Source organism: Cydia strobilella, chromosome 27, assembly GCF_947568885.1.
Source record: "Cydia strobilella chromosome 27, ilCydStro3.1, whole genome shotgun sequence".
NCBI lineage: Eukaryota > Metazoa > Arthropoda > Insecta > Lepidoptera > Tortricidae > Cydia > Cydia strobilella.
The window spans coordinates 85,522-97,500 of NC_086067.1; the positions used below are offsets into that span (position 1 = coordinate 85,522).

General features: G+C 47.5%; 2 protein-coding genes across 2 annotated transcripts in view; both read left to right on the forward strand.

Annotated features, from left to right (window-relative positions):
• Positions 1 to 331: 331 nt before the first annotated feature.
• Positions 332 to 6,501, forward strand: LOC134753451 (uncharacterized). The gene is made up of 3 exons (XM_063689325.1): positions 332 to 1,762; positions 1,854 to 5,471; positions 6,301 to 6,501. The coding sequence occupies exons 1-3, from the start codon at positions 332 to 334 to the stop codon at positions 6,499 to 6,501; spliced, it is 5,250 nt and encodes a 1,749-aa protein (XP_063545395.1).
• A 1,779-nt stretch (positions 6,502 to 8,280) lies between these two features.
• The window catches only part of LOC134753452 (uncharacterized), a 5,176-nt gene continuing 1,477 nt past the window's right edge, over positions 8,281 to 11,979 (forward strand). The window contains exons 1-2 of the mRNA XM_063689326.1: positions 8,281 to 9,711; positions 9,803 to 11,979. The exon at positions 9,803 to 11,979 is cut by the window's right edge and continues 1,477 nt beyond it. Coding sequence (XP_063545396.1) covers positions 8,281 to 9,711; positions 9,803 to 11,979 — 3,608 coding nt within the window. The remainder of the gene's footprint in view (positions 9,712 to 9,802) is intronic.

The following is an 11,979-nucleotide window of genomic DNA, read 5'->3' on the forward strand; positions in this document are numbered from 1 at the left end:
TGGTACCGTTGGAAAGATCTCGGAGAGAGCTATCTTTTGGGTTTGGAATTTTGGCTCTACGTAGAGTTCAAAAATATAAACTAGATTTTAAGTAGTTTTAAGACTAAATATAGAGTCAGACTCTAGTAGCCTTATTTAGCAGTAGAAAGCCGACAGTAGAGCTGCGACTACATTAAGACACAACAACTTTCAATATTTCTAATATTTTCAATATTTTCTTCGCGCTTTAGACAGCACCCCCTCTTTACAGGGGTGATAAATAAACATATATACAATAGGGTAACTGACTGAAAGTCGGTCCTTATTGACTGACCCAGCAAAACCTCCAACAATGATAGGATTTAGAACACCGGTCAAAAAGGCCACCAAATCTCCGTCAAAAGACACGGCTAAGAGCCCGAACAAAAGTGTCAGAAGGAGCATTGACAAATGGGAAGCGGCTAGCGGGGATGTTACTCAGACTTTGATCCCCACAGTCATCCCAACAACATCGCAGGCTGGGCCTGCAGGAGTTCCACCCCAAACAAGACAAGCTATCCCAAACTCGGTGGAAAAAGGCCCGCAGCGGAGAGTAGCGGAGGCCAGGGCTCTGCTTGAGAAAGCAAAGGCCCAAATGAAGTTGTCAGGGAATATTAAAAGGGAAATAAAAGCCACCGTCCAGGAAGTAATTGAACAAATGTATAATATAGTGAAGGAATTGGCAAAGGACTTAAAAACAGAACAGGATAGAAAAGAGAGTTCCGGGAGGGTGGTGCCTGGAGCAACTGCTTCAGACACAACCTTCACGCTGGATGAGGAGCAAAACCGGCCTCCAAACACAACGAGAGAAAGAGAGGTAGACGAAAGGAGATGGACGAATGAAGAAGAAGCTCGAGAGATTAAAACTCTCATACAACGAAATACCTTGTTGCTAGAGGAAAACACAGCAAAAATGGACGAGCTGAAGGCCTCGATGGAGACCCAGCGGGAAACCCTAGAGAGGGTGGCGACGACCGCGACGTACGCAAGCGTAGCGGCGGCGGCCCCAAACACGGCGCAGGGTGCAGGACCAACCTCCAGGAGAGGTACTCTGCACTCGGTGGTCGTAACCTCGACGGACGAAACCGAAACGGGAGACGAGGTCCTCGGCAAGATAAGGAAAGCGGTGGACGCCAAGGACGGGTGGATCAAGGTGGAAAGGGTACGGAAAGCAAAAGATAGGAAAATCATAATGGGGTTGGCAACTAGGGAGGAAAGGGAAAAGATTAAAGAAAGGCTAGCGAAAGAGGGAACTAATCTCGTCGTCGAGGACGCGAAGAATAAGGACCCCCTTCTGGTCCTTAGGAGTGTCCTCACTATAAACTCCGACGAGGATATAGTGAGGGCTCTAAGGAACCAGAACAAGGGAATTTTCCGCGACCTCGAGGATGAAGAGAACAGGGTGGAAATTAAATACAGAAGGAGGACCCGAAACCCACATACTTGTCACGTTGTGGCCTGTGTCTCTCCCATAATATGGCAGAGGGCGACGGGGGTGGGAACCGTCCATTTGGACCTCCAACGCGTAAGGGTGGAAGACCAGACGCCATTGGTGCAGTGCACTCGCTGCCTGGGCTTCGGCCACGGCAAGCGATACTGCACTGCAGCAGCGGACTTATGCAGCCACTGCGGTGGTCCCCACCTACGCTCCGAGTGTGCTGACTGGCTCGCGAGAGTCCCTCCGAAGTGTCAAAACTGTGAAAAGGCCGAATTGGAAGACACAGAGCACAACGCGTTCAGTCTGGCTTGCCAAACACGCAAAAGATGGGACGAAATAGCAAGGTCGAGCGTGGCATATTGCTAAAGGCGCCCCTGGCAATCCAATACTTTACCAGCTTGCACAAGCTAACCTGCAGCGAAAGAAACTTGCCACTGAGGAGCTCTATGCAGAGGCGAAGCAGCGAGGTATCGCTGTCGCGCTTCTCCAAGAGCCCTATGTAGGAGGGGCAAAAGTGACAAGAAGCTACAAGGGAGTACGAATCTTCCAGGGCACTGGCGCGGGGGAGGGAACAGTAAAGGCTGCGATCGCCGTCTTTGACGACGACATTAAGGTAACACAATACCCGAAACTCACCACCGACAATGTTGTAGCAGTGAGCATCCAAACCAGTGCCTGGGAAGTCGTACTCGTTTCCCTGTATCTTGAACCAGACCAACCCATGGAACCCCACCTTGAGCAACTTGAGAAAGTCGCAAAAGAACTAAAACCGCAGAGGTGGATAATAGGAGGAGACTTTAATGCGAAAAGCACCTGGTGGAGTAGCCCTGTAGTCGATGGCAGAGGGGAACAGCTGGCCACTACACTGGATGAGCTTGGCCTGAACATACTCAATAGAGGGAATACTCCAACATTCGACACCGTGAGAGGCGGCAAACACTACACAAGCTATGTTGATGTAACGGCCTGCTCCATTGACATACTGGACCTGGTAGACGACTGGAGAGTTGATCAGGGGCTGACAAGCTCGGACCACAACGGCATTATATTTAAAGTCAAGCTGACAAAACTGGTTGGCATAACGGTACAAAGGACAACAAGGAAATTCAACACTAAGAAAGCCAATTGGTCTGAGTTTTATGGAAAATTCAGAAAATTGCTGCAAGATCACAAAATAGTAAAATCAGAAATAGAAAGCTTAAACAACAATATAAAAATAGAAAAAGTAGTAACAGAATTTAACGCTGCAATAGAAGAAGCCTGTATATCGTCTATGCCTAAAAAGAAAGTCAAACAACAACTTACATTACCGTGGTGGTCCGAGGAACTCGCCAAAATGAAAAAAGGGGTCGCTACCAGGAAGCGCAGGATAGGGTGTGCTGCCCCAGTCCGGAGGTCAAAAGTAGTAGAAGAGTACGCACAATACAAAGAAGAGTATGAAAGGGCAGCGGCAAAAGCGCAAGTGGACAGTTGGAAGGACTTCTGCCATAAACAAAGCAGAGAAGGGGTCTGGGAGGGCATCTACCGGGTAATTGGAAGAACCGCACGCAGGGAAGAGGACTCACCGCTAGAGAAGGATGGAGTAGTGCTCGATGCGAAGAGTTCAGTGCGCCTGCTAGCGGAAACTTTCTACCCCAAGGACTGTACCACTAGCGACAATGACTACCATCGTCAAGTGAGGGAGAGAGCCGACATTGTGAACGACGGGGAGCAAGATAACACTTGCGAACCCTCGTTCACAATGGCGGAACTGAAACGTGCGTACGACTCCTTCAACCCAAAGAAAGCCCCAGGGGAGGACGGCTTTACCTCTGATATTTGCCTTCACGCCATAGAAACGGACCCAGAGACGTTCCTTGCACTGCTTAATAAATGTTTAAGCCGAGGATACTTCCCTAGGGCTTGGAAAACCGCAACGGTGGTGGTCCTCCGAAAGCCTGGTAGAGGAGACTATACAACGCCCAAATCGTACAGGCCAATAGGACTGCTTCCGATCATGGGTAAAGTGTTTGAGAAGATGGTGGTGAACAGGCTAAAGTTTTACTTGCTGCCCCAAATGAGTGATCGCCAATACGGGTTCATGCCACAGCGCAGCACCGAGGACTCCCTTTATGCCCTAATGAAATACATACGAAAGAAATTAGACTCTAAAAAGATCGTAACACTAATATCACTGGACATAGAGGGGGCCTTCGATGGTGCTTGGTGGCCGGCTATCAGGTCCCGGTTGGCGGAAGAGAATTGCCCAGTTGAACTGAGACGCGTAATCGATAGCTACCTCACAGACCGAAGAGTAACAGTTAGATACGCGGGAGAGCAATACAGTCTGGACACCACCAAGGGATGCGTACAGGGATCGATAGCGGGCCCCATTCTGTGGAACTTGCTCTTGGACCCACTACTTAAAAGTTACGGGCAAAGGGGCGACTACTGCCAGGCATTCGCAGACGATGTCGTACTTGTCGTTGATGGGAATACCGCTCTGGAAATTGAAACGCGCGCAAACGCTGCTCTCGACCATGCTCGGGAGTGGGGTGTCAGTAATAAGCTTCGATTCGCACCGCATAAAACTAATGCAATGGTAATTACACGGAGGCTCAAGTATGACACCCCTCGACTGAGTATGGGCGGAACCAGCATCGCCATGGTAAAAGAGATGAAATTACTTGGTGTAACCATCGACGACAAGCTGACTTTTAACAGCCATGTTTCGAATGTCTGCAGGAAAGCGATAGCAGTCTATAAACAGCTATCTAGGGCTGCCAAGACAGACTGGGGGCTCCATCCTGAAGTCGTAAAAATAATATATGTGGCAACCGTAGAGCCCATCATACTGTATGCCGCTAGTGTTTGGGCGCATGCTGCAAACAAATTGGGTGTCCAAAAGCAGTTGGCAGTGGTGCAACGCGGAATGGCGCAGAAGATATGCAAGGCATACCGCACCGTGTCCCTCAACTCGGCGCTGGTTCTGGCGGGGATGCTCCCTCTTGACCTCCGAGTCCGAGAGGCGGCTTCGTTGTACGAAGCCAAGAAGGGAGAGTCTCTGCCTGCCCTGTGGCCTGGAGATAGAGAGGTGGAACAAATGGCATCCGCAACTGAAATGCCTCATCCTGCGGATCGCGAAGAATTGAGGGTGGTTCGCCTGGTGAACCAAGACGATGTGAACTCGAACAGTGAGTTCGATGTGCGAATATTTACCGATGGCAGCAGGCTTGAGGGCGGGGTTGGAGCCTCACTTTCTATTTGGAAGGGAGAAACCGAAACCAAAGCCCACAAGCTTGCTCTATCGAGATACTGTACGGTTTACCAGGCGGAGCTCCTTGCCCTGTGCAGGGCCACTAGGGAAGCAAAGAAGTATGCCGAGAAATCGTATGGAGTCTACAGCGACTCTATGGCAGCCCTTCAAACAATACAAAACCACAGTTGCCTTCACCCCCTCGCTGTAGAGGCCAGAGAGAATTTAAAAGCTATGTCTCTCCAGGGTAAGGTAGTCACCCTACACTGGATTAAAGCTCACGCAGGGTTAGAAGGCAACGAGCGGGCAGACGAGTTGGCGAAAGGAGCAGCAGTAGGCTCCAAACGAAAGCCGGACTATGACCAATGCCCGGTTTCATTCGTCAAGCGTAGCATTCGCATGTCGACGCTTGCCGAATGGAATCGGAGGTATAAGTCTGGCGAAACGGCTTCCATCACGAAGTTATTCTTCCCAGATGCAGTGGCGGCTTATAGGGTGACAAGGAAATCAGAGCCAAACAACCTAAAGACGCAGTTGATGACGGGACACGGTGGATTCTCTGAGTATTTAAACCGCTTCAAGTGCAAGGAGAGTCCATCGTGCGTCTGTGACAACAATACGCAAGAAACGGTGCCACATATAATATTTGAGTGTCCAGTTCATGATAGTGAGCGCTTTGATATGGAGCAAAAAATTAAAATTAGTATAACTGCCGACAAACTACACAACATAATGGCTAGTGCGGAAATGGACCAATTTATAGAGTTCTGCTTAAAAATTGTGAGAAGAGTCGTAAAAAGAAATAAAACTAGATAGAAATATATGTTTTTAAAATATAGTAAATATATTTAAGAAAAACATAAAAAACCCAGTAGGAATAATCAAAAGAGAGAGCCAAACTCGTGTCATAAGAAACGCACAATATGTATATTAGATTTAAGATAATAATACAATAGCGAATATATGAAAAATGTAACATAGATAATAATATTAAATATAAGCATGTAATAGGAAATTGTATAAAAAGCGCTACCCATGCAGTGAGCACTCATGAATAAAGTTCAAACCCTGTGTTTCCTTATTTTTCCCGAATAGTAAGTAATAAGTAATAAGCTGATAGGTGGGACTACCCACATAAGGAACGAAAGAGATGAATGAAAGAAAGATCAAGTATGAAGTATGCTAGTACGAGAGGTATACAAGCGAGAACTGGTATGAATGAAAAACTAGCTAGGCAAAGTCTCCGATCATGTTGGAGGAGCACTGTAATAAAAAAAAAAAAAAAAAAAAATAAAAAAAAAAAAAATAAAAAAAAAAAAAAAAAAAAAAAAAAAAAAAAACCTAACCTAACCTAACCTAACCTAACCTAACCTAACCTAACCTAACCTAACCTAACCTAACCTAACCCAGTCACGTGCCACCCTGCGTCGTAGCAACATCTTTTCCGCCGAGCTCCGCAGTTAAAAATTCGTGGACGTGGCAATTCTTACCCGATCGGGACAAAATAAACGTCAGTGTGTGCGGAATAGTGCGGCCGATCTATTGGATTACAGTGAGTGTACGGCAGTGCTCAGTGAAAACCGCAAAGTGCAATAAACCACGTTTTTAGAGGTTAAACACCTTCAAACAGCCGTCTACAGCCTCACAGGACATCGGTATCGCTACTTGCGATACATCGCCGGAAGCGCCTCAACGAGCCCCACAATTTGACACCCCGCACGCCTCCGGGCGACACACCGTTGGAGCACAAAAGCCAAAAAAACAAAAAACACGTGGCGGCGTGGTCGAAGATCCAGCGGTGTTCGGCTGATTCTGACGACGCAGCAAGAAGGAACACATCTCCAGGACACGTACGGTACCTTTTTTGGAATTTTTGGACAGTCAGTTTTCAAGACATAAACTTTTCAAAATTAAAACTTTGAAGTGCAATAGTGAAAAATCTTCAGGCAGACGATATACTTTTCGCATTAGATCCTGTTGCGCGCTTACAAGAAGAAGAGTTCTACAAAGTTTGGAAAATTTTTGGACAATATTTCACATAAAAAATTTAGTTTAAATATATTTTTAGAAAAATTAAGTCTGCATAAAATATTTGTATTGTACGTGTCTGTATTATTATTGTCTATTGTAGGTGTATATTTTATCTTAATTTTGCAATTTTTTGTGTATTTTTATGTCAAGCAGTACCGGAGTTATCGAATTTTAACTCATTTTTGGCCTTAAATTCCAAATTAATAAAAAATATTGTTTTTTCTTCATAAAATCAGGTTTAGAATAGTAATACCACCTTGGGAAACCGAAAACCCGGACCCCGTAGCGTGTAAATTCAGCAGATACCGGTTTTTCCGCCATTTTATTTTTTCGATACCAAATTTCAAATAGGTTTTTCTCGGGTACCGTTTGACGTACAGATCTCGGATTTTCACCCTAGGCATAACTTTTTTACCAAGAACCGATATTTACCGGTTTTGGGTGAATATCTCAATAATTATTTTTAAGGACTGAGACCACTTTTAAAGAATAGAGGAGATAAGGCCAATAGTAGGAGAGAAAACCCGAACCTCCTCCGACCAACGGTTCCCAAGTTATAGGTCTTCAAACATTGACATTGACAGTTCGGCGGCCATCTTGCCTATTTTCAACTAACGATAACTTGGCAACCGAGGGTGCTAGAGACACGCGGTTTTCTTTGCAGAGAACACACGAGGCCAAACAACCGTCCCCAACGGTTTTCAGGAGTTTTCAAGACAATTTTGGACTGAAAATTCCTGAAAATTTTGGAGATCTGAAAGTGGTCCCAGACGCTAGAATAAGTCTAGCTTAGTAGCCCTAGCCAAAATCCAGGCTTTCTACGACCCCCGGAAGCGAAGATACGGGCGGTCAAAGTTCGACTTTGACAGTTCTCGCCGCCATCTTGGAAAAATCTAAACAGCCATATCTTCCTAACGGTAGGTCGTGGAGAGCTGCGGTTTTCAAGTCTCATACCAGCGCGGGGCCCTCTACGTGGAGACTCACCTTTCAGGACTCCTTCAGGACTTTCAGGGATTCATAAAGTCAATAAAATTTTCAGTCCTGAAGGGTGACTCAAAGGATAGGGCTTACCGAGACGAGAAAAACGAGCCCAAGCACGGTGGAATTGGCCGAAGGGTTCCCGAGTTACGGACAGATACCCAATCCGATACCGGTTTTGGGGACCGATACCGAAAATTTTGAACCGCCACTGCTCGGAAACCCGTTGGACTGGTCCGGTCGTGTTTGGTACCGTTGGAAAGATCTCGGAGAGAGCTATCTTTTGGGTTTGGAATTTTGGCTCTACGTAGAGTTCAAAAATATAAACTAGATTTTAAGTAGTTTTAAGACTAAATATAGAGTCAGAGACTCTAGTAGCCTTATTTAGCAGTAGAAAGCCGACAGTAGAGCTGCGACTACATTAAGACACAACAACTTTCAATATTTCTAATATTTTCAATATTTTCTTCGCGCTTTAGACAGCACCCCCTCTTTACAGGGGTGATAAATAAACATATATACAATAGGGTAACTGACTGAAAGTCGGTCCTTATTGACTGACCCAGCAAAACCTCCAACAATGATAGGATTTAGAACACCGGTCAAAAAGGCCACCAAATCTCCGTCAAAAGACACGGCTAAGAGCCCGAACAAAAGTGTCAGAAGGAGCATTGACAAATGGGAAGCGGCTAGCGGGGATGTTACTCAGACTTTGATCCCCACAGTCATCCCAACAACATCGCAGGCTGGGCCTGCAGGAGTTCCACCCCAAACAAGACAAGCTATCCCAAACTCGGTGGAAAAAGGCCCGCAGCGGAGAGTAGCGGAGGCCAGGGCTCTGCTTGAGAAAGCAAAGGCCCAAATGAAGTTGTCAGGGAATATTAAAAGGGAAATAAAAGCCACCGTCCAGGAAGTAATTGAACAAATGTATAATATAGTGAAGGAATTGGCAAAGGACTTAAAAACAGAACAGGATAGAAAAGAGAGTTCCGGGAGGGTGGTGCCTGGAGCAACTGCTTCAGACACAACCTTCACGCTGGATGAGGAGCAAAACCGGCCTCCAAACACAACGAGAGAAAGAGAGGTAGACGAAAGGAGATGGACGAATGAAGAAGAAGCTCGAGAGATTAAAACTCTCATACAACGAAATACCTTGTTGCTAGAGGAAAACACAGCAAAAATGGACGAGCTGAAGGCCTCGATGGAGACCCAGCGGGAAACCCTAGAGAGGGTGGCGACGACCGCGACGTACGCAAGCGTAGCGGCGGCGGCCCCAAACACGGCGCAGGGTGCAGGACCAACCTCCAGGAGAGGTACTCTGCACTCGGTGGTCGTAACCTCGACGGACGAAACCGAAACGGGAGACGAGGTCCTCGGCAAGATAAGGAAAGCGGTGGACGCCAAGGACGGGTGGATCAAGGTGGAAAGGGTACGGAAAGCAAAAGATAGGAAAATCATAATGGGGTTGGCAACTAGGGAGGAAAGGGAAAAGATTAAAGAAAGGCTAGCGAAAGAGGGAACTAATCTCGTCGTCGAGGACGCGAAGAATAAGGACCCCCTTCTGGTCCTTAGGAGTGTCCTCACTATAAACTCCGACGAGGATATAGTGAGGGCTCTAAGGAACCAGAACAAGGGAATTTTCCGCGACCTCGAGGATGAAGAGAACAGGGTGGAAATTAAATACAGAAGGAGGACCCGAAACCCACATACTTGTCACGTTGTGGCCTGTGTCTCTCCCATAATATGGCAGAGGGCGACGGGGGTGGGAACCGTCCATTTGGACCTCCAACGCGTAAGGGTGGAAGACCAGACGCCATTGGTGCAGTGCACTCGCTGCCTGGGCTTCGGCCACGGCAAGCGATACTGCACTGCAGCAGCGGACTTATGCAGCCACTGCGGTGGTCCCCACCTACGCTCCGAGTGTGCTGACTGGCTCGCGAGAGTCCCTCCGAAGTGTCAAAACTGTGAAAAGGCCGAATTGGAAGACACAGAGCACAACGCGTTCAGTCTGGCTTGCCAAACACGCAAAAGATGGGACGAAATAGCAAGGTCGAGCGTGGCATATTGCTAAAGGCGCCCCTGGCAATCCAATACTTTACCAGCTTGCACAAGCTAACCTGCAGCGAAAGAAACTTGCCACTGAGGAGCTCTATGCAGAGGCGAAGCAGCGAGGTATCGCTGTCGCGCTTCTCCAAGAGCCCTATGTAGGAGGGGCAAAAGTGACAAGAAGCTACAAGGGAGTACGAATCTTCCAGGGCACTGGCGCGGGGGAGGGAACAGTAAAGGCTGCGATCGCCGTCTTTGACGACGACATTAAGGTAACACAATACCCGAAACTCACCACCGACAATGTTGTAGCAGTGAGCATCCAAACCAGTGCCTGGGAAGTCGTACTCGTTTCCCTGTATCTTGAACCAGACCAACCCATGGAACCCCACCTTGAGCAACTTGAGAAAGTCGCAAAAGAACTAAAACCGCAGAGGTGGATAATAGGAGGAGACTTTAATGCGAAAAGCACCTGGTGGAGTAGCCCTGTAGTCGATGGCAGAGGGGAACAGCTGGCCACTACACTGGATGAGCTTGGCCTGAACATACTCAATAGAGGGGATACTCCAACATTCGACACCGTGAGAGGCGGCAAACACTACACAAGCTATGTTGATGTAACGGCCTGCTCCATTGACATACTGGACCTGGTAGACGACTGGAGAGTTGATCAGGGGCTGACAAGCTCGGACCACAACGGCATTATATTTAAAGTCAAGCTGACAAAACTGGTTGGCATAACGGTACAAAGGACAACAAGGAAATTCAACACTAAGAAAGCCAATTGGTCTGAGTTTTATGGAAAATTCAGAAAATTGCTGCAAGATCACAAAATAGTAAAATCAGAAATAGAAAGCTTAAACAACAATATAAAAATAGAAAAAGTAGTAACAGAATTTAACGCTGCAATAGAAGAAGCCTGTATATCGTCTATGCCTAAAAAGAAAGTCAAACAACAACTTACATTACCGTGGTGGTCCGAGGAACTCGCCAAAATGAAAAAAGGGGTCGCTACCAGGAAGCGCAGGATAGGGTGTGCTGCCCCAGTCCGGAGGTCAAAAGTAGTAGAAGAGTACGCACAATACAAAGAAGAGTATGAAAGGGCAGCGGCAAAAGCGCAAGTGGACAGTTGGAAGGACTTCTGCCATAAACAAAGCAGAGAAGGGGTCTGGGAGGGCATCTACCGGGTAATTGGAAGAACCGCACGCAGGGAAGAGGACTCACCGCTAGAGAAGGATGGAGTAGTGCTCGATGCGAAGAGTTCAGTGCGCCTGCTAGCGGAAACTTTCTACCCCAAGGACTGTACCACTAGCGACAATGACTACCATCGTCAAGTGAGGGAGAGAGCCGACATTGTGAACGACGGGGAGCAAGATAACACTTGCGAACCCTCGTTCACAATGGCGGAACTGAAACGTGCGTACGACTCCTTCAACCCAAAGAAAGCCCCAGGGGAGGACGGCTTTACCTCTGATATTTGCCTTCACGCCATAGAAACGGACCCAGAGACGTTCCTTGCACTGCTTAATAAATGTTTAAGCCGAGGATACTTCCCTAGGGCTTGGAAAACCGCAACGGTGGTGGTCCTCCGAAAGCCTGGTAGAGGAGACTATACAACGCCCAAATCGTACAGGCCAATAGGACTGCTTCCGATCATGGGTAAAGTGTTTGAGAAGATGGTGGTGAACAGGCTAAAGTTTTACTTGCTGCCCCAAATGAGTGATCGCCAATACGGGTTCATGCCACAGCGCAGCACCGAGGACTCCCTTTATGCCCTAATGAAATACATACGAAAGAAATTAGACTCTAAAAAGATCGTAACACTAATATCACTGGACATAGAGGGGGCCTTCGATGGTGCTTGGTGGCCGGCTATCAGGTCCCGGTTGGCGGAAGAGAATTGCCCAGTTGAACTGAGACGCGTAATCGATAGCTACCTCACAGACCGAAGAGTAACAGTTAGATACGCGGGAGAGCAATACAGTCTGGACACCACCAAGGGATGCGTACAGGGATCGATAGCGGGCCCCATTCTGTGGAACTTGCTCTTGGACCCACTACTTAAAAGTTACGGGCAAAGGGGCGACTACTGCCAGGCATTCGCAGACGATGTCGTACTTGTCGTTGATGGGAATACCGCTCTGGAAATTGAAACGCGCGCAAACGCTGCTCTCGACCATGCTCGGGAGTGGGGTGTCAGTAATAAGCTTCGATTCGCACCGCATAAAACTAA